This window comes from Aquarana catesbeiana, linkage group LG02 (genome assembly GCF_042186555.1).
Source record: "Aquarana catesbeiana isolate 2022-GZ linkage group LG02, ASM4218655v1, whole genome shotgun sequence".
Taxonomy (NCBI): Eukaryota; Metazoa; Chordata; class Amphibia; order Anura; family Ranidae; genus Aquarana; species Aquarana catesbeiana.
This window is the reverse complement of record NC_133325.1, coordinates 534,310,008-534,333,548: the sequence shown is the minus strand read 5'-3', so window position 1 is coordinate 534,333,548 and position 23,541 is coordinate 534,310,008. Positions and strand designations below refer to the sequence as shown.

Here is a 23,541-nt window from a genome sequence, read left to right as displayed (position 1 = left end):
TGTTTTGTTTAGCTCGATTTGTTTTTTGTTTTTTTTTAAATAAAAATGAAAAGGAGAACTGAAGAGTCCATTGGGGCAAAACCTGAGGTATTGGTGGTAGCTACCTTCTAAATTCTGAAGATAAGAGGGAGTTTTGTTGAGGATGGAATATTATACTGTATATGTAGTTGTGGAATATTAAGCTATCCTAAAATGTATCGATACTAAAAGAGATTGTGTATGTATTCTGTGGCACTTTATGTATTAATGGACTCTCTGCCCCTTTTGTATAAAGAATTTTTTTTAAAAATGAAGTGTGTAACAGCCCAAAGACTCTAGACCAAGAAACCAGTCAATCGGGGGCAAGACCATCAAATGTGCAATACATACCCTTGCTGGCCACAATTTCTGGGGAAAAGGGCATTAAATATAAGTGTAACTCAATAAAGAGAATTTAAAAAATATACAGTAAACCTTCGGCCCAGTCTGAGGTCCTGAGCACTCTGGAGAAGGTTTTCGTCCAGGATATCCCTGTACTTGGCCGCATTCATCTTTCCCTCGATTGCAACCAGTCCTGTCCCTGCAGCTGAAAAACACGCCCACAGCATGATGCTGCCACCACCATGCTTCACTGTTGGGACTGTATTGGACAGGTGATGAGCAGTGCCTGGTTTTCTCCACACATACCGCTTAGAATTAAGGCCAAAAAGTTCTATCTTGGTCTCATCAGACAAGAGAATCTTATTTTTCACCATCTTGGAGTCCTTCAGGTGTTTTTTAGCAAACTCCATGCGGGCTTTCATGTGTCTTGCACTGAGGAGAGGCTTCCGTCAGGTCACTCTGCCATAAAGCCCCAACTGGTGGAGGGCTGCAGTGATGGTTGACTTTCTACAATTTTCTCCCATCTCCCGACTGCATCTCCGGAGCTCAGCCACAGTGATCTTTGGGTTCTTCTTTAACTCTCTCACCAAGGCTCTTCTCCCCCGATAGCTCAGTTTGGCCAGAAAGCCAGCTCTAGGAAGGGTTCTGGTCATCCCAAACGTCCGAAACATAATTGTGCAGTGGAAGGAAAATAATAAATGGTTTTCCAAAATTTTTACAAATATTCGCTGCAATTACAGCTGCAAGTCTTTTTGGGTAGCTTGTGAAGCTTTGCACATCGAGAGATAGAAATTTTTGCCCATTCTTCTTTGCAAAATAGCTCAAGCTCTGTCAGATTGGAGTGTGTCTGTGAACAGCAATTTTCAAGTCTTGCCACAGATTCTCAATTGGATATAGGTCTGGACTTTGACTGGGCCAGTCTCAAACACATGAATATGCTTTGATCTGAACTTTTCCATTGTAGCTCTGGCTGTATGCTTAGGGTCGTTGTCCTACTGGAAGGTGAATCTCCACCCCAGTCTCAAGTCTTTTGCAGACTCTAACAGGTTTTCTTCTAAGATTACTGTGTATTTGGCTCCATCCATATTCCCATCAACTCTGAGAAGCTTCCCTGTCCCTACTGAAGAAAAGCATCCCCACAACGTGATGCTGACACCACCATATTTCACAGTGGTAATGGTGTGTTTAGGGTGATGTTCAGTGTTTGTTTTCCGCCACACAGTGTTTTGCTTATAGGGCAAAAAGTTCAATTTTGATCTCATCTGACCAGAACATTTTCTTCCACATGTTTGCTGTGTCTTCCACATGGCTTCTCGCAAACTGCAAATGGGACTTCTTATGGTTTTCTTTCAGCAATGGCTTTCTTCTTGCCATTCTTCCATAAAGGCTAGATTTGTGGACACATTTTCCCACCTGAGCTGTGGATTTCTGCAGCTCCTCCAGAGTTACCATGGGCCCCTGGGCTGCTTCTCCAATTAATGCTCTCCTTGCCCGGCCTGTTGGTGTAGGTGGACAGCCATGTCTTACTCTTCCAGTTTTCCAAATGATGGATTGAACAGTGCTCCGTGAGATGTTCAAAGCTTGGGATTTTTTTTTTTATGGGTTAACACACCTGTACGTCAGTCCACATCAGTGGCTTCTGTGATCAGTGTGTCCCCCAGACACAGCAGTAATGTGATCATATGGTCTTGTACCATGTGACTGCTGTGTCCAAACACAGCAATCACATAGTACTCAATAGAAACAGAAAGTAAACATTGGTTCTCTTTGCTCTCACACAGATCAGCTGTTAGAGCAGAGAGAACCATTTGCTGCAGCCTGTGACTGTACAGCAGCCTGTCACACTACATATACACTCACAGACTGCAGTGCCAGCCTGCCCCAGCACCCCTGATCATTGCCCCCAGTGCCAAGATCACCAGCATTTGCCATACCACAGCCTTGATCACCACAATACGCCATACCAGTGTGATGATCACCGCCATAGACCATACCAGCATCCTGATCACAATCACATCATACCAGCATCCTGATCACGCCATATGCCATACTAGCATACTGATCACCGCTATACCTCTTTACCAATGTCCAGATCGCCGCCATACCCCATACCAGCATCAAGATCACCGCTATAATCTATACCAGCATCCTGATCACCACCATACCCCATACCAGTGTCCGTTGCTGGCCAGGGAAGCAGTCGATCAAACCAATCTGTGTCTGATCGGCTGCATTGGAGGCCAGAGGAGAGGTCTGGGGTCTAATAGACCCCAGATCTCTCCATAAAGAGGACCTATCATGGCCCATGCTGTCACAAAGGATGTTGTTCATTTAAAAAAAAAAAAAAAAAAAAAAGGATTTGAGATAGTGTAAAAATGTTTTTTTTTTCTACTAAAGTAAATAATAAAACATTTTTTAAAGCATGCACGTCCACCCGTTCTCGCGCACAAATGAAAACGTGTGCACTGGACCTGCACGTATATGTAAACGGTGATCACACCACACATGAGGTATAGCCGCAAATGTCAAGAGTGAGAGCAATAATTCTAGCTCCAGACCTCCTGTGCAACCCTAAACTGGTAAACTGTAAAGGCTTAGAAAGTGTCACCTATGAGGATTTTTACATATCGTAGATTGGTGACATTCTACGGGCGGACACAATTTTAAACCACGACATGTTTTTGTAACATCATTTTATATTTTACAGAAAAAATGGGTAATAAATTGTGTTTTTTGCATTAAAATTCATTAAAGTGTATTTTTTCCCAAAAATGTGCGTTTAAAAACCATGAACATAAAAATTTGCGACACCCGCTTTCCAGCAAACCCTTTCCGCAATATGGCATTTCCTATGTACAGTAACTGACCTTATCAATGGAAATGCTCCTTACATCCTGGAGAAGCTGGTACACAAAGACCAATTACCCATTCAGCTGCAGTTTACCTGTGTAAGACTACTACACTTTCTCACCAAACATCCTATCCCTGAATGATGGATACAGCGCGGTCAGCTAATTCTGAGAGGGCGCACAATGATGTTCCCCAAAAATCACGCTTCCCGCGCACCCCCTGGGGCACGCACACCTGGGAGTGTCCGTGACGGTCGGGTCCTCCCAACGTGACGCATCACGGATTGAGGTAGAGGGCCAATGACAGCGGCCCTTTACCACGTGACTGCTCTATCCAATGACAGAGCGATCACTTGTCAACAAACCGGCGCATGTCTGGTTGAGCTCTCTCCTCTCCTCGCTGTCAGAGCTGGGCTCTCAACCCTTCCTTCTCTGTGCTCAGTGGTCGGTTAATTGCCAGGACTCCTCAATCCACTGTGGCTAACCTGTTGATCATCTCCTGCTCGTCAGTCAAGCCCACAGCCAGCCACTTCTGACTATTTAAACTGCCTGGTTCATTTCTTCAAGGCCTTCACCTTGGTCAACATATCTAGAGACTCTCTGCTATGTTCCTGTTGAAGACTTGCCTGGCTGACATCCCTGCTAGTTCCTGATTCTGTCTGCTGCATCTGACTACACTGATCTCTGGCTTCTCGATTTCCTGGCTTGTTCTGACTACCCGATTTGGCTACCAAACCCTGGCTATGTTTTGACTACGTTTACCAGTTGTATCATTTTAATTCAGAAGATGCAGGCAATCCACCTAGTGGTAATATTTTTTCCAGGTTGAATGAGCAGGATCAACACATGGATCAGTTTGTCATAGAGTTACAGACTCTGATTCTCACTGCTCACCTGGATTCTCACACTGTAGCTGTTTCGGTACAACCTGTGTTGCAGGCTGTCCCTACTGCTGCTCCAGTCTCTGTGTAGGCACCCGGCTCGGACATTACCTCTGCAAGAGGTAGGTCTGATTCCGCTCTGCTTCCCCCTGCGATTTGGGGGCAATCCAGTTCAATGCACAGGGTTTCTCAATCAGGTTGGGATATACATTGAGATGCTGCCCCAGGCGTTCCCCACAGACAGAAGCAAAGTAGGCTTCATCATTTCTTTGCTTTCTGATAGAGCCTTGGCAAACCCTCGATGGGAGACACAAAAACCCACTGTCATGAATTACCCAGAGTTTGTGACTTCCTTTAAAAGGGTATTCAATGTTCCCTCACGCTCCACTTCTGCTGCCAAGAGCCACAAATCTATTAAACGGAGTAAGAGAACTGTTGCTGATTACAAAATTGAATTACGTACTCTGGCAGCAGAGGTCGCTTGGAATAATGAGGCCCTCGTGCTGCTTTTTCTCATGGTCTCTCAGATCAAATCAAAGATGAGATAGCAGCTAGAGACATACCTACAGATCTGGAGAAGTTGATCACATATGCCATTCTCATTGACTCCAGGACTCAGAGAGCCCTTCCTTTAAGGAGCGTTTGTGGAAGCCTCCTGTCTGGCTCAAAGCTTTGCATTCCCACCCTTGCCTCCCTCACCTCTCATGCCTCCTGGTGCCAAGTCTGCCAGTGAAGTAGAACCCATGCAGTTGGGCTTCACAACGCTCTCTGCGGATGAGAGGACCTATAGGAGGAGGGAAAGATTGTGCCTTTATTGTAGCCAGGCAGGTCACTTCTTGAGGTCTTGTCCTACCCACCTGGGAAACACTTGCACTTGAGGTCCTGTAGGGGACAGACCTTAGGTGGTGTTGTTGCATCCCCAGTTACCTTGAAGGATAAGCCTCTAGTTTTGGTTACCCTTTCGTGGTCTGAGTCGTCCATCGATACACAGGCTCTAATCGACTCTGGGGCTGCAGGCCTGTTCATAGGCAGTGCCTTTCTGTCTAAGCACTCAATTTCGCTGCAGCTTCATGCCACTCCACTTTCCATTGAGGCTATTGATGGGAGACCTCTACATTGACCATGGCCGTAGGGGCTCCTTACCATGAGATAATCCAATTTCAAGTAGTTTCCTCTCCTCGTTATCCCGTAGTTATTGGTTATCCTTGGTTACAGAGGCAAAACCCCTCTCTAGATTGGCTTTGTGCTGAGGTTTCTCTTTCCTCTCCTCCTTGCCAGAGGAGTGCCGCAAATTTAGCAATGTATTTGACAAGGGTCCAGCTGGTAGTTTGCCTCCAAACCGGTGATATGACTGCGCAATTGACCTTCAACCTGGTGCTATGCCTCCCCATGGCCCGGTTTACCCTTTTTTTGGAGGATAAAGCTATGGAGGAGTATGTTGCTGATGCATTTTCTCGAGGGTTCATGCGCAAATCCACTTCTCCTGCTGGTGCTGGCTTCTTCTTTGTGAAAAAGAAGAGTGGTGAACTGAAACCTGTATCGATTATAGGAGTCTCAATCGCATCACGATTAAGAACGCCTACCCAAGTCCGTTGATTATGGAATTATTTGACCGCCTTAAGGGAGCAACGGTTTCCATGAAGCCCGATCTGAAAGGGACATACAATCTTGTGAGGATCAAGGAGGGCGACAAATTGAAAGCTGCATTTAACACCAGGACTATGATCTTCTCTACATCCCTGAAGAAGGGATATACTTCAAGAATCCCGAAACGCGTCTGGCTTAATTTTAAGTTAATGTCTTTCACTAACTCTTCATGAGCTGGGTACTCAATGTGTATTATGTACTATGCATTGCTATGGTGATGTGTTGCACCAACATGTTTTTAATACTCTAAATAAAGTCTTTTATGTTTTACTATAATTTGTTTACCAGTTTGCCCTTAAAGTCCCATAGTACCGGGGGGGTAATTTTTGCATTTGCTATACAACACCAGGATAGGACATTATGAACACCTCGTAATGCTGTTTGGTCTTTGCAACGCTCCTGCAGTTCTTCAGGAGTTCATGAATAATGTCCTCCGAGATATGTTGCAGCAATGTGTGGTGGTTTATCTCTACGCTATTCTCATATCTACTAGATCCCTAGAGAGCCACCACACAGGTGTCTCCCAGTTGCTACAGAGGCTGAGAGATATTAACCTGTATTGTAAGTTGGAGAAATGAGAGTTTCATCTGGAACGGGTTAAAAGAGAAGTATGGGAATTTTTTTTTCCCATAATCATACTTACCTAGGTGGATGCAGCATTGGACCGATGCTGCATCGGTCCCCCGGTGTGTCTGCACTGAGAATCGAGCGCCATCAAACACCGCCAATGGTTCGGTTCTATCAGCTCCCTGAGCAGAGCTGCTGTCTGTCAATCAGCAGCTCTCCTGCTCTGCTCCTCCGCACTCACCGGAGCGCTGAGCTGTTGAGGGGCAGGGAGCGGCCGTCTCAGCCATCAGTCCAAGCACCTGGCAGATCCAGACTCCCAGAGTCGCGATGACGCGGTGCTTGGACTGATCTGTGTGACATCAGCAGAGAGCAGACTTCAGACTGCTCTCTGCTGAAAACGGGTCACAGGAGTGCAAAACAAATTGCACTCCTGTGACCCTTAAGAGAAGTCCAGCCAAACGAGCCCAGGCTGGACTTCTCCTTTAAATTTCTGGGTTATGACATTTCTACTGACAGTTTTTCGATGGACCCAGAGAAATTAGCTGTAGTTCTACAGTGGCCTCGACCCGTAGGTCTACGTCCGTTACAACGTTTTCTTGGCTTTGATAATTATTATCGGAAATATATTCGGAACTTCTCTTCACTGGTCAAACCCCTGACTGATTTGACCAGAAAGGACGGTAACCCACAGAATTGGTATCTGGATTACATTAAAGTCTTTGAGTCTCTCATGATCGTTAAAGAAGGAAGACCACAGCAGCCCTCACCCGTGCCCAATTCGTGCCACACTCATGCCCGAACTGTGCCACACCCGTGCCCGAACTGTGCCACACCCGTGCCCGAACTGTGCCACACTCGTGCCCGAACTGTGCCACACTCGTGCCCGAACTGTGCCACACTCGTGCCCGAACTGTGCCACACTCGTGCCCGAACTGTGCCACACTCGTGCCCGAACTGCGACTCATCCATGCCCCATCTGCGACTCATCCATGCCCCATCTGCGGCTCATCCATGCCCCATCTGCGACTCATCCATGCCCCATCTGCGACTCATCCATGCCCCATCTGCGACTCATCCATGCCCCATCTGCGACTCATCCATGCCCCATCTGCGACTCATCCATGCTCCATCTGCGACTCATCCATGCCCCATCTGCGACTCATCCATGCCCCATCTGCGACTCATCCATGCCCACCTGTGCCTCATCCATTATATGTGTCATTTATACTCCTAGAAAGCCTGGAGGTGCTACTTGCATGTTGGGCCTCTGTATGTGCTTAGGCTGTGTAAAAGTCTCATACATGTGGTATCACCATACTCAGAAGTAGCAGAATGTGTTTTGGGGTGTAGTTGCCTATAAAGTGTGTGAGAAATAACTTTATAATATGACAATTCTGTAAAAAAAAATCTTCATTGTGCAAAGAATTGTGGGAAAAAAATGACAACTTCAAAAAACTCACCATGCCTCTTACTAAATACCTTGGAATGTCTACTTTCCAAAAAGGGGTAATTTGGGGGGTATTTGTACTTCCCTGGCTTGTTAGCATCTCAAGAAATGAGATAGGCTGTCAGTACATCAGCTGAGATCAATTTTCAATGATTGTCACAATAGCTTGTAAACTAACTTTCACACAGACTAAATAATATATACTTATGTGGGTTATTTTTACCAAAGATATGTAGCAGTATAACTTTTGGCCAAAATTTCTAAAGAAAAATTACTAATTTGCAAAATGTTATAACCGAAACGAAGAAAATTGAATTCCTTTCCAAATTTTTGATTTTTTAATTTATAGCGCAAAAAATAAAAAACCCAGTGTCAATTAAATTCCACCAAAAGAAAGCTCTATTTGTGTGAAAAAAAGGACAAAAAAATTAATATGGGTACAGTGTTGCATGACTGCGCTGAAATCTGAAAATTGGCCTGGTTAGGAAGGGGGTATAAGTGCCCAGTAGGCAAGTGGTTAAATGGGAAAATGATCTTCAACACAGTCTACTCCCCTTCCCAATAGCAAGCCGCCTTTAGATCAACTCTCCGAGCCACCCATTGTACTAGCCATGTGGAGTTGATGCTAAAGATTACCAATAGGTGGTACTACACACCAAACAGACTGGCAAAGTTCTCTGCCTCCCGTTCCCCTCTATGCTGCCGGATTGGAAATCTTTTACACTCCCTCTGGGAATGACCCAGTCTTACTAGTTCATGCTCAGGAATTTTAACTAAGCCATCTCCTGCCCTCGCCCTGATAAACATTAGGATAGATGTTTTTCCTCCTATGCACCAACCGGCTGTTTCTCACATTTTACTTGCAGCCCACTTAATGATACTTACAAACTGGAAATCTGCCTTAGCTCATAACATCTCTGATGTGGTAAGAATGGTTGACCATAACTATACATAAATTTGTGGATGTTTCTTCTGTCCTGGTGCTCCAAGGACCCTTCTATGCATGTAGGCTGTGAAAAAGTCTCACACATGTGGTATCCCCCAATACTCAGGAGGCATATCAGAAAGTGTTTTGGTGTGTAACTGCAAGTATGCCTATGCTGTGTGTGAGAAAAAATTAAAATTTTAACCACTTGACGACCGCCTCACGCCGATGTACGTCGGCACGGACAGGCAAAATCGACCGATCGGACCCCCCCCCCGGTGCCCAAGGCGGTCGTCTTTTGTTCCTCGGCGATCGGAGGTGAGGGGGAGGCCATCCGTTCGTGGCCCCCCCCCCCCTCGCGATCGCCGCCGGCCAATGGGAACATTCCTTTGCTGCTGTATGCTAAACAGCAGCAAAGGAAATGATGTCATCTCTCCTCGGCTCGGTAGTTTCCGTTCCAGCGCCGAGGGGAGAAGACATCACTGTGAGTGAAAACACACTACACAACACAGTAGAACATGCCAGGCACACAAAACAACCCGATCCCCCCCCCCCCCCGATCGCCCCCCGATCACCCCCCAATCACCCCCCCCCCTGTCACAAACTGACACCAAGCAGGTTTTTTTTTTTTTTTTCTGATTACTGTATTGGTGTCAGTTTGTGACAGTTACTGTGTTAGGTCAGTTACTGTTAGCCCCCTTTAGGTCTAGGGTACCCCCCTAACACCCCCAATAAAGTTTTAACCCCTTGATCACCCCCAGTCACCAGTGTCGCTAAGCGATCATTTTTCTGATCGCTGTATTAGTGTCGCTGGTGACGCTAGTTAGGGACATAAATATTTAGGTTCGCCGTCAGCGTTTTATAGTGACAGGGACCCCCATATACTACCGAATAAATGTTTTAACCCCTTGATTGCCCCCTAGTTAACCCTTTCACCACTGATCACCGTATAAGTGTTACGGTTGACGCTGGTTAGTTCGTTTATTTTTTATAGTGTCAGGGCACCCGCCGTTTATTACCGAATAAAGGTTTAGCCCCCTGATCGCCCGGCGGTGATATGCGTCGCCCCAGGCAGCATCAGATTAGCGCCAGTACCGCTAACACCCACGCACGCAGCATACGCCTCCCTTAGTGGTATAGTATCTGATCGGATCAATATCTGATCCGATCAGATCTATACTAGCGTCCCCAGCAGTTTAGGGTTCCCAAAAACGCAGTGTTAGCGGGATCAGCCCAGATACCTGCTAGCACCTGCGTTTTGCCCCTCCGCCCGGCCCAGCCCACCCAAGTGCAGTATCGATCGATCACTGACACTTACAAAACACTAAATGCATAACTGCAGCGTTCGCAGAGTCAGGCCTGATCCCTGCGATCGCTAACAGTTTTTTTGGTAGTATTTTGGTGAACTGGCAAGTACCAGCCCCAAGCAGCGTCAGGTTAGCGCCAGTACCGCTAACACCCACGCACGCAGCATACGCCTCCCTTAGTGGTATAGTATCTGAACGGATCAATATCTGATCCGATCAGATCTATACTGGCGTCCCCAGCAGTTTAGGGTTCCCAAAAACGCAGTGTTAGCGGGATCAGCCCAGATACCTGCTAGCACCTGCATTTTGCCCCTCCGCCCGGCCCAGCTCAGCCCACCCAAGTGCAGTATCGATCGATCACTGTCACTTACAAAACACTTAACGCATAACTGCAGCGTTCGCAGAGTCAGGCCTGATCCCTGCGATCGCTAACAGTTTTTTTGGTAGCTTTTTATTGAACTGGCAAGCGCCAGCGGCCTAGTACCCCCCGGTCGTAGTTAAACCAGCACTTGGTGACGTGGCGAGTCCCATAAGTGCAGTTCAAGCTGGTGAGGTGGCAAGCACAAGTAGTGTCGCGCTGCCACCAAGAAGACAAACACAGGCCCGTCGTGCCCATAGTGCCCTTCCTGCTGCATTCGCCAATCCTAATTGGAAACCCACCGCTTCTGCAGCGCCCGTACATCCCCCATTCACATCCCCAACCAAATGCAGTCGGCTGCATGAGAGGTATTTTCTTTATGTCCTCCCGAGTACCCCTACCCAACTAACCCCCCCCCCAAAAAGATGTTGTGTCTGCAGCAAGTGCGGATATAGGCGTGACACCCGCTATTATTGTCCCTCCTGTCCTGACAATCCTGGTCTTTGCATTGGTGAATGTTTTGAAATCTACCATTCACTAGTTGAGTATTAGCGTAGGGTACAGCATTGCACAGACTAGGCACACTTTCACAGGGTCTCCCAAGATGCCATCGCATTTTGAGAGACCCGAACCTGGAACCGGTTACAGTTATAAAAGTTAGTTACAAAAAAAGTGTAAAAAAATATATAAAATAAAAGAAAAATAGTTGTCGTTTCATTGTTCTCTCTCTCTCTATTCTCTCTCTCTATTGTTCTGCTCTTTTTTACTGTATTCTATTCTGCAATGTTTTATTGTTATTATGTTTTATCATGTTTGCTTTTCAGGTATGCAATTTTTTATACTTTACCGTTTACTGTGCTTTATTGTTAACCATTTTTTTGTCTTCAGGTACACCATTCACGACTTTGAATGGTTATACCAGAATGATGCCTGCAGGTTTAGGTATCATCTTTGTATCATTCTTTTCAGCCAGCGGTCGGCTTTCATGTAAAAGCAATCCTAGCGGCTAATTAGCCTCTAGACTGCTTTTACAAGCCGTGGGAGGGAATGCCCCCCCCCCACCGTCTTCCGTGTTTTTCTCTGGCTCTCCTGTCTCAACAGGGAACCTGAGAATGCAGCCGGTGATTCAGCCAGATGACCATAGAGCTGATCAGAGACCAGAGTGGCTCCAAACATCTCTATGGCCTAAGAAACCGGAAGCTACGAGCATTTTATGACTTAGATTTCACCGGATGTAAATAGCGCCATTGGGAAATTGGGGAAGCATTTTATCACACCGATCTTGGTGTCGTCAGATGCTTTGAGGGCAGAGGAGAGATCTAGGTTCTAATAGACCCCAATTTTTTCAAAAAAGAGTACCTGTCACTACCTATTGCTATCATAGGGGATATTTACATTCCCCGAGATAACAATAAAAATGATTAAAAAAAAAAAAAATGAAAGGAACAGTTTAAAAATAAGATAAAAAAGCAAAAAAATAATAAAGAAAAAAAAAAAAAAAAAAGCACCCGTCGCCCCCTGCTCTATAGTGAGTATTTTGCAGACCTCACTTTTTGTCACAAAGTTTTGAAAATTGAAAAAAGAAAAAAAAAATGTTTTTTCTTGTCTTTCTTCATTTTCAAAAACAAATGAGAGCTGCAAAATACTCACCATGCCTCTCAGCAAATAGCTTGGGGTGTTTACTTTCCAAAATGGGGTCATTTGGGGGGGTTTTGTGCCACATGGGCATTCCATGGCCTCCGAAACTGTGATAGGCAGTGAAGAGTGAAATCAAAAATTTTCACCCTTAGAAATCCTGAAGGCGGTGATTGGATTTCGGGGCCCCGTACGCGGCTAGGCTCCCAAAAAGTCCCACACATGTGGTATCCCCATACTCAGGAGAAGCAGCTAAATGTATTTTGGGGTGCAATTCCACATATGCCCATGGCCTGTGTGAGCAATATATCATTTAGTGACAACTTTGTGCAAAAAAAAATAAATAAATAAAAAAATAAAAAAAGTGTCACTTTCCCGCAACTTGTGTCAAAAAATAAAATATTCCATGGCCTGTGTGAGCAATATATCATTTAGTGACAACTTTTTGTAAATATTTTTTTTTTTTTGTCATTATTCAATCACTTGGGACAAAAAAATATATATTCAATGGGTTCAACATGCCTCTCAGCAATTTCCTTGGGGTGTCTACTTTCCAAAATGGGGTCATTTGGGGGGGTTTTGTACTGCCCTGCCATTTTAGCACCTCAAGAAATGACATAGGCAGTCATAAACTAAAATGTACCCTAGTTTGTAGACGCTATAACTTTTGTGCAAACCAATAAATATACGCTTATTGACATTTTTTTTTACCAAAGACATGTGGCCGAATACATTTTGGCCTAAATGTATGACTAAAATTTAGTTTATTGGATTTTTTTTTTATAACAAAAAGTAGAAAATATCATTTTTTTTTCAAAATTTTCGGTCTTTTTCCGTTTATAGCGCAAAAAATAAAAACTGCAGAGGTGATCAAATACCATCAAAAGAAAGCTCTATTTGTGGGAAGAAAAGGACGCAAATTTCGTTTGGGTACAGCATTGCATGACCGCGCAATTAGCAGTTAAAGCGACACAGTGCCAAATTGGAAAAAGACCTCTGGTCCTTAGGCAGCATAATGGTCCGGGGCTCAAGTGGTTAAAAAGCTCACAATACCTCTTACTAAATTACTGTGTACTGTCTACTTTTCAAAAAGGGGTCATTTGGGGGGTATTTGTACTGTCCTGTCCTGGCATTTTAGGGTCTCAAGAAATGAGATCGGCAGTCAGTACATCAGGACTAATATTTAAATATATATATCAGAGTTTGCAGACTCTTTAACCTTCACACAGACTAAATTATATACAAAAAAAAACACTATATTTCTTAGTTTGGGTTATTTTTACTAAAAATAAAAATAGCAGAATATATTTTTACCTAATTTAATGAAGAAAGATTTATTTGCAATATGTTATAATAAAAACTAAGAAATAGTGGGTTTTTTCACAATATTTAGCATTTTTCAGTTATATATACATATATATATATATATACATATATATATATATATATATATATATATATATATATATATATATATATATATTAAAAAAAAAAAGTGCGGATTACATACCACCACAAAAGAAATTTCTGTCTCAGAAAAATGATAAAAATTTAATTTGGGTACAGTGTTGCATGCCTGAGTAATTGTCACTCAAATGCCGTGTACACACGGTCAGAATTTCCAACAATGTTCGATGTGAGCTTGTTGTCGGAAATTCAGACCGTGTGTAGGCTCCATCGAACATATGCTGTCGAAATTACAGAGAGCTGGATCTCAAATTTTCCAACAACAAAATCCGTACACAATTCCGACAAAATTCCATGCATGCTTGTAATCAAGCAGAAGAGCCCCACTGGCTATTGAAACCTCATTTTTCTCGGCTCGTCATACGTGTTGTACGTCACCGCATTTTTGACGTTCAGAATTTCTGACAACATTTTTGTGACTGTGTGTATGCAAGACAAGTTTGAGCCAACATTCGTCGGAAATAAATCCACGGTTTTGTTGTCGGAACGACCGATCGCGTGTACGCGGCAAAAGTGTGACAGCGTTAAAAGCTGCAAATTGGACCGGGCTGGAAGGGGGTGAAAGTGTCTTGAAGTGGTTAATGGACACTATGGGGGAGGTTTACAAAAATTGGAGCGCACACAATCTGGTGCAACTGTGCATAGCAACCAATCATCTTCTAACTTCAGCTTATTCAGTTAAGCATTGACAACGCAACCTAGAAGCAGATTCTTTATTCAATAATATTCCTACTCACTCGACCTCCATGTTCAGCAGTTCCACAAAGGCATTAAACCCCCCTGCTTCCAACAAAAGGAAGATGTTATGTCGCTGCCAGGTCTGGACCTCAGCTTCACAGCTACACTCCCCAAAAGTACCTACAAATATATTTAATACAACAGTATCAATAGAACAAATAACAGATGGGGGATTGAAAAGCACATTTAGATACTTCAATGACTACTACCTTACCTTGTGCTAGATATAGCAAAGCCCGGCCCACCTTTAGTCGTTTTTCTCTGGCTGTGACTTCCAGTGCATCAAGAAGACGCATAGTGTAAGCACGCTGATGGGACACATCTAGCTCTGTCCATTTTTTATCAGGTACTTGAAAAGACACAATAAGCAAAAAAAGGATATTCAGACATGTTTAAAATCAACTATTGCACAAAAAATCTAAAATGTATCCTAATTTTAGCATAACTCTAAAAGATACAAACTGTTAAAACAGCCAAGGGTATAGTCCTTAATAGGATTTACACCAGGTCTAGATTGTGGTACTTTCTAAGCAGATGGACTCTACCTCAGATTTCGACACTTGGCTAGGAGGCTACGGGTTGTCATTTGTAGTCGGTGTCTCTTAGGGCACTTTCACACTGGGGCAGGGGGCGTCGGCGGTAAAGCATCGCTATTTTTAGCGGCGCTTTACAGTCATTTTAGCGACGCTTTTCAGGCCGCTAGTGGGGCGATTTTAACCCCCAGCTAGTGGCCGAAAAAGGGTTAAAAGTGCCCGCAAAGCGCTGCTGCCGATGCACTTTGCGGGTGCTGCAGCGCTGGCCACTGATTTCAGTGGCAGGGGCATTTTAGGAACGGTATATTCACTGCTCCCGCAACGCCCCAAAGATGCCGCTTGCAGGACTTTTTTTTAACCCATCCTGCAAGCGCACTGCTCCAGTGTGAAAGCACTCAGGCTTTTACACTGGGGTGGCAGAGGAGGCATATTTCAGGCGCTTTACAGGTGCTATTTTTAGCTCTTTAGCACCTGGAAAACGCCTCAGTGTGAAAGTAACCCTAGAGTCTTGGAGAGGCTGCCACCAAGGACATACATACAAAACCTTACTCTGCTGCTGGAGGCTAGGACTTTTTGGTTTGCTTATTGATGTAACCAATGAAGGAAGATTTTCTGTTATTGTTCTGAATAATAGGGGTAAGCAATGTTTGCACACTTGTGGACCAACCTGTCTGTGTAAGTCTCCAAGTATACTTTAACTTTTATAATAAAGTGATAGTAAAGTCTTGTTTTTATTTTTTTTGTTTAAAAATAACAAACATGTTATATTGACCTGCTCTGTGCAGTGGTTTTTGCACAGAGCAGCCGGATCCTCCTCTTCTCAGGTCTCTCGCTGGACCTCTTACCGAGTGCCCCCGAAGCAAGAAGCTTGCTATGGGTGCACCCGAGCTAAGCCACTGCTTGTCCCCCCCCCCCCTCTCTCCCCATTTGCTCACTGACATTGACAGCAGTGGGAGCCATTGTGCCCACTGCTCTGTCTCTGCCAATCAAGGAGGGAGAGTACCGGCGAACCGAGGCTCTTGTGCAACATTTCTGGATCGAGATGGGGCTCAGGAACTTAAGGGGGCTGCTGCACACAGGTGTTTTTTTATCTTCATGCATAGAAAACTTCTGCATTTAGAACCACTTTAAGATCCCTGCCATTTGATATTAAAGCCACACTACACATTAAAGTGGACCTAAACTCAAAAAGTAAAGATTTTCTATACTATAGGGGATATCTAGAAATGTTAATTGTGCCTTAAAAGTGCCCTGAAAGATTTATGATTTGTCTCAATGTCATTCTGAAAAATAGCTGTGCACTTCAAGTGCCTACTGTGAATCTCAAGCACTGTGCCTGTGACTGCTGGATCTTACTTTTCTTGTTGCTGGAGGGAAAAGCTGTAGGCAACCATCTCCCTACTTTATTCACTCTTGAATATTCCCTTGCCAGTTATCAGATCACTAGTCATCAGAAGAGCAGTTTTAAATTAAGGAAGCAGAGCCCTGCCTCTGCCAAGATGAACAACAATGCACAGTAACTTTGTAATGGGGAGAATATCAGCTGCAGCCCATATACAATATTGGTGGCTTGTTTTTTGCCATCTGCTTGCCTATTTGAGGCACAGCTTCCACAGCTTAGTTCCTCTTTAATGTGAAGAGCGAAGATACTATGGTTTTGAATATTTTAATAGCAACATATACTATATTTTTTGGCTACCATATGCTTGATATATATTGATGCTGCTGGAAAAGCCCACTCCAATCATGCATGTGTTTACTAAGCATACATTTGCTGTTAAAAGTATCTAATGCTTTTCAAAAATTAATTCAGTTAAAGCAACAAAATACCAGTCTCCAGGATGTCTGAAAAAAACAACCCTGATCAAAAAGTGGTCATATATAAGGATTACTACAGGTAATCCCCGGAAGATGCGCATGCGCACAAAACGCGCAGGGAGGAGCCTGATAGGCTGGCGTCATCACATTGCATTTTGTTCCCAGAGGGGCGGCCATCTTGGTATGTTCAGCCATTTTTTTTTATCTTGCATTATCCACATGGGAATCTTTTAATAGGTATGCCTTTTAAGTTGAATACATTACTACACTGTGATATGATCTGTGGGCTCTGTGTGGTGAGCTATTCCCTGTATAGGACAATTTGCCCGGACATGTCTGACTGTTGCCTTGTCTATCTACTGTGGGGAGTATTAATTATATCAGGCGGATTTTTATGCTTGCTCTGGTGAGTGCGTAGTGGTGATGGAATTAGTGCACTTGTGGGTACACGTGCGTCTTCATCATCACACCAAGGAGCACTTACACAGATATCCATGTTGGAAGCATCTTTGCTTGGACTCATTTGAACTTTCATTGATGATTTTTTGCATATTTTGCACTTTATTTAGTTTATGTGTTACAAAATGAACCAAATATTTGCAATATTGCACGGTTTGCACTTTAAGTAGATTCTGCATTGTTTATAATTGTTTTGCATATGGGGGGATATCCATATATGCTCATTTTTTCATAATATTTGGGAAGCGTTGCACTGCTTTTGTATTTTTGAATACTACTCTAGTAGTAGTCTGCACTAGCTGCATGTTAAAAGAGAAGTATGAGATTTAGAAAAAAACATTTATACTGGATCCAATTCTGCATCTGTCCCCCTCCAGCTCTGCACTGAGAACTGACCGATCAAAGAATGCTGATCATTCAGTTCTCTGTGTTCTGTGAGCAGAGGGCCGGGGACTGTCAGTCTCCGGCTCTCTGCTCCTCCAGCGCTCACTGGAGCACTGGGCTGTGTAGGGGGCGGATGGACTGGCTCAGGCTCTCAGCGGATCTCTGAAAATCTGAGCCAGCTGTCGGCCCAAAATAGCTTTGGCTATGCTTTTCTGTCTCTGAGTCAGGAGGAGATACATGAAGCGTGAGGACTGTGCATAGTTAAGTTAACTGTTCCTATCATCCTGTGCTCAGAACAGTGTTCTTCAGTCAATATACAATCTGTAGCATGGTGATCCAATAGAAAAATGGTTGCAGTGTTAGGACTGCAGATGTGTGAACATACATGTGAATGAAAACTTTGGGATGCTACTGCACTTACAAGCACAGACAGTCCAGTTTTTATCCAGATGTAGGAAAGTACAGAATGATTTAAGATCATTTACAAATTGGTTGGTAGGCAGTATTATTTCTTTTGCAGAAAGGGATACTCCCTTAGGTCCTCCCAACCTTCCATATCTAGCTCTGGGAAATCCACCCGCCACTTGGACTGTAAAGTCTCCAGACCAGTATGTACCAACGACAGAAATGCCTTATATATATATTAGACAGGGGTTTAACCAGCTCGTCATCTCACAACAGGGATTACAAGTTAGATTGGAGGAGTATTATTGACTGGGACCCAAATTGAGAAGAGAATGCATGTCTGAGCTGAAGGCATCTAAAAAAGTGTTGATTGGATAACTTAAATTTTCGTTTAAGTGCGTCAAAAAGGACAGCCCCGTTCTCACATATGTGCTCAATTGCCTTAATGCCCTTTGTTGCCCAAATTCTCGGATCAGGGAAAGAGTGGAATTCCGCCAGTAACAGATTGCACCACAAAGGGGTAAAGTAACCGGGGACCACCTATTTGGTTTCCCACTATTTCTATACACTTGTAAATTTTTTTTTTTTAATTGCCATACCCGTATTACTGATTTCATAAAATACGTGAGAACTAAAGGTGCTTGGAGGAGTCTGTACAGTGCATTTCTCAGTGGCAAAATACAAAAACTACAAACTCAGCGCTGACCCCACAAACACTCCTTCAATAAAATCAGTCTATGTCAGAGTTCTCTGGTTCTAGATGTTGTATGCATCTATGTCTTTGTAGGTTTAATTTCTCAGTGGCTCATAGGACCCAAGAGAAGCAGCCTCCAGCACCATTGAGGCATTTGTATCAGCAGAGTTCACCCGATTATGGGCATGTGTTATGGGCAAAAAAAAAAAATGGGGAAAATCCGAGTAGGCTAATCCCCCTCCGTCCAGGGACTCCAGATGATTGATTAGCCAAACCTGGGATTATTTGATTTCCACAAGAATGAAGAAATAATAGTATCCAATTGACTAAAAAAATGTTTAGGTATCCAAACAGAGGTGTGTCTTATGACATAACAAGACAGGGAGGAATTTAATTTTAACTAAATTTATTGTACTAATTAGCGATAAAGGGAGGTCACCCCAAGCACGTAGTTTGGATTTGACCTTTATGAGAAGGGGGATAAGATTTAATTTGATAAAGTCCAAAACATTGAAGGTACGGTGATCCCCAGATAACAGATCGACGGGCTCAGGACAAAGGAAGAGAGGGGTCTGCCCGCCCGACTAGCCTCCGGGTCAATAGACAAAAGTTGAGTTTTCCCCAATTAACTTTCAGTCCATATAAGACTGAAAAATCAGGATATTAAGGTATATATATATATATAGTTTTTCAGTTATGGTACCTACGTATGCCCTGCACAGTAGTAAATTTACGGAGGGCAATGGCAAGGTGCTCCATCACCAGGGCGAACAGAAATGGGAAGAGCAGATACCCCAGTCTGGTTCCACGTTGTTTCGGGAACGTCTCAGAGAGCATAACTCCCAATTTAATTTGTGCTGTTGGGGATTTATACAATATGGTAATCCATTTGCAGAAAATGGGACCAAATCCAAGGGCCTGCAGCACTGTTAGCATATAGTCCCAGATCACAGTGTCAAAGGCCTTCTCTATGTCTAAGGCTGCCAACACCCGAGTTGAGAATAAGAGGAGGGAATTTGCAGATGTGCGAGTACTTGTCTTAAATTGATATCTGTAGACTTCCCCGGCACGAACCCAGTTTGGTCTATATTGATGTCAAGGCTGGCTCAGCCCTTCCGTCTCTGAGCTGGCCGCTCAGCTGTGGGCTAATTGCCAGCTCTCATCTCTCTCCACAGTTAACCAGCTGTTGTGGATCTGCTGGTCAGTCCTGCCTTCTTAAAGATATCCAGCTCACTTCATTCCTGCCTTTGCCTTGGTCACATCACAAGAAACCATCTCCTGCATTCCTGTTTGAAGACAGGCTTTGCTGACATCCCTTCTGGCTCCTTATCCTGCTTGCTGTTCCTCTACTTGGATCCCTGACTTCTGGCCTGGCTGATTACCCGATCTGGTTACTGAACTCTGGCTTGGCTGAGTAACCAATCTGGTTACTGAACTCTGGCTTGGCTGACTACCCGATCCGGTTACTGGACTGTGGCTATGCTTTGACTACGCTTACTCTATTTACCTTTTTATTTTTATTAATAAACAAGTGTGATTTTACTGTACTTCTGTCTCGGTCTGGTTCATGGTTTCTGACAATTAATAAGTGAGGGCAAAACCCTAACCAATCTGGTGGCAAGAATCTTGGCCAGATTTTTTAAATCACAATTTAAAAGTGATATAGGCCTATAGGAGGCACAAAATTTCAGGTCTTTCCCAGGTTTGGGAATGAGGACTATGTGGGCCTGGTACGTAGTAGAGGGGGGAGAATTATTCTCCAAGCATTGTGAGTAGAAAGCATGCAATCTGGGAGCTTTTTAGCATTAATATTGCACCAATCACCTGGCAGACCATCTGGGCCAGGTGTTTTAGCAGGGGGAAGTGAAGAGATAGCTGCCTCAATCTCAAGTGTGGAGATTAGTGCCTCTAGAGCAGGGGTCTCAAACTGGCGGCCCTCCAGCTGTTGTAGTTTTGCAAGTCCCATAAGGCATTGCAAGGCTGATGCCGCGTACACACGGTCGGACTTTTCGTCTACAAAAGTCCGACAGCCTGTCCGACAGACTTCCGGCGGACTTTCGGCGGACTTGCAGCAGACTTTCTAACGAACGGACTTGCCTACACACGACCACACAAAAGTCCGACGGATTCGTACGTGATGACGTACACCGGACTAAAATAAGGAAGTTCATAGCCAGTAGCCAATAGCTGCCCTAGCATGGGTTTTTGTCCGTCGGACTAGCACACAGACGAGCGGATTTCGGGGTCCGTCGTAGTTACGACGTAAAGATTTGAAGCATGTTTCAAATCTAAAGTCCGTCGGATTTGAGGCTGAAAAAGTCTGCTGAAAGTCCGGAGAAGCCCACACACGATCGGATTACCAGCCAGCTTTAGTCCGTCGGCGTCCGTTGGACTTTTGTAGACGAAAAGTCCGACCGTGTGTACGCGGCATGACAGTTACAAGCATGACTCCCTCAGGCAGAGGCATGATGGGACTTGTAGTTCTGCAACAGCTGGAGGGCCACAAGTTTGAGACCCCTGCTCTAGAGACTCCACATCCGCCTGTTCCAGAAAGGGTAGGGATAGGTTCTCAATCTGCTCCACCATGTTTAGTAGAGCAGTGTTTCTCAACTCCAGTCCTCAAGGCGCACCAACAGGTCATGTTTTAAGGATTTCCCTCAGATGAAACAGCTGTGGTAATTACTAAGGCAGTGAAACTGATCAAATCACTTGTGCAAAATAATGGTGAGCCTGAAAACATGACCTGTTGGGGCGCCTTGAGGACTGGAGTTGAGAAACACTGTAGTAGAGATAGGTGAAGGTTGGCTGTACAATTCTTTAAAGAAATTGCCAAATTCCTGAAGAATGGCTTGTGTCGGAAATCCCCCTTTGGTGTCTGCAATTCAGATATTATCGTTTGGTAGCGCGGCTCAGCCACCAGATTAGCTAACAGTGTGCCATTTTTGTTACCCAAAAATTTGGTAGCAACAAAAAAATGGGCAAAAGTAACCTAAGGTCAGACTTTAAAGGCACATTGGACAGAAGTAAATATAAATAAAAATGTATTCATAACAGTACATGGCGTACAATGAGAATTAAAAACACATAGTAAACTCTAAACATAATACATAACATGGAAAAACATACATAATATACATAACAGTGAGCCCCTGTGCGTCAACGTGTTTTGCTGTTTAGCTTCGTCAGGACACATTCAGGGCTTGATGGAAAAAACAGGTCTCACTATGTAAAATAAAACATGTAGATAAGACTTTGTATAACAACACATATTTAAAATGGATCATTATCATATCCGAGCGACATCCGCAGCACCTATAAAAATACCTTGCAAAGAAGTCCATAGAAGAAAATCTCCCCACTAAACATCAGGTATCACCATATATAGTATTCAGACACTTGGGTATATTGGGCCAGACAGACTGGAAAAATTGTTTAGAACAATGAGAATTAGTCTCATAATAAAAGCATACTTCAAAATGAAAAAAGCATATATAATAAATATACACACTGGCTCACAATATTGTATACCACATACTGTATAATAATAATATTAATGGGTAAAAAGAACCCCAAACTGCAAAAAATTATGAAGGGAGAAAAACACAAAGGGGAGGGGTTGATGATGTGGACACAGCTAATGGGGCCACAGCAGTAATATAGATATTTGGCCAAGCACAAACGCATGTACATAGGTACAAACCAAAGGCCCAGATTGCAATCAGCAAGTACTAGTGAGGCTGTAACAAATTTGCTAGTCCCACAAAGCCACCTGAAAAGAAGGAAAAACAGTATAGTATCAGGTTGATATACCCCAGCAAAAAAGCCTATGAAGCTACATGTATTGTGTCAAACGATGCTGTTCATGCTTACCATAGCCTGCAATGTATCCAAGCCCCCCCCCAGGAACAAGAACGCACATCCAACACATTGGGATGTGACAGAGGAGGATTATTCATAGCCCTATAGGTCCGGTTTAGACCCAGCCACAGTGCATTGCACGTGGCACGGGTCATATGTTGGGCAACGGTGCCGCTGTTTGACGTCAGCGGACTCAAAGCCAGAGCTCAGCAGCCCCCAGGAAGTGCCAAACAGAGCAGAATACAGGAAAAGGCACCCACAATCTAAAAGCATCCCACATGAGACACAACACAAGCAGAGGAAGGGGAGGAAACAGAGGAAACTGGGCGGATCCAAACAAAACCCACAACACAGCTCATTCACAAAGCAGCAAGCGTGTTGTGACATGAAAAGACAAGAAATATATAGCAATACACAAGTGTGGAAAATTTGTGTATCTGCACATAAGTCAGGGGCCACAGATAGTTCATTTGAGTAAAAAATATATATACACTGTGATATAATAAAGTGTCACCCACATAGAAGAAAATAAAAGGTAAAAAGACGCGCCCCAAATGTCACACGAATATGCAAATTGAGCCAAAGAAAAGAGTTGCATTGCTCGAATGTTATTATAGCTATAGTGTCAATCACATAAAAAAAAAAAGATTGTCCAAAGTTATATATTATAAAAATTAACAAGCTAGATATTTCATATATTATCACCTTCCTTATTAAGAAAATTATGGCATGAATTATAGAGGGCAAAAAAATAAGAAGAATTATGAGTAGTGATCAAGCAGATCCTAAAGGATATGTGTTCATTAAAAATGAACAGATGAGCTTGATGGAGGGGTGATTGTTGTATAATCACACACTATAGACAGGGTCTGAAACTCAAAACGTCATTTAAACCCGGAAATGACGTAGCATGTAAACTGTATGCCCATTGAGTTTCTTTCTGTAGAATCTTTTGGTTAAAGTTACCACCCCGTGGGTCTTGATAGACCCTATCAAGGGCAGAAAATTTGAACACACGAGGATTGTATCTGTATTTGAAGGCCACGTGGTGGCCTATGGCCGTATTAAGAAGACCACATGTAGCATAATACATGTGGTCTTTCATTCTTTTCCCTAGGGGTCTTATAGTCTTGCCAATATAGAAAGCTCCAAATTGGCAGAGAATTATATATGTAATTCCCTTAGTTTGACAAGGTATGTGTTTTTCTC

General features: G+C 43.7%; 1 protein-coding gene across 3 annotated transcripts in view; it reads right to left on the bottom strand.

Annotated features, from left to right (window-relative positions):
• The window catches only part of STRIP1 (striatin interacting protein 1), a 614,942-nt gene that overhangs the window by 369,471 nt on the left and 221,930 nt on the right, over positions 1-23,541 (bottom strand). For all 3 annotated transcript variants that reach the window (XM_073615854.1, XM_073615856.1, XM_073615855.1), the window contains 2 exons: positions 14,396-14,530; positions 14,181-14,301 (listed from right to left, as the gene is read on the bottom strand). In XM_073615854.1, coding sequence (XP_073471955.1) covers positions 14,181-14,301; positions 14,396-14,530 — 256 coding nt within the window. The remainder of the gene's footprint in view (positions 1-14,180; positions 14,302-14,395; positions 14,531-23,541) is intronic.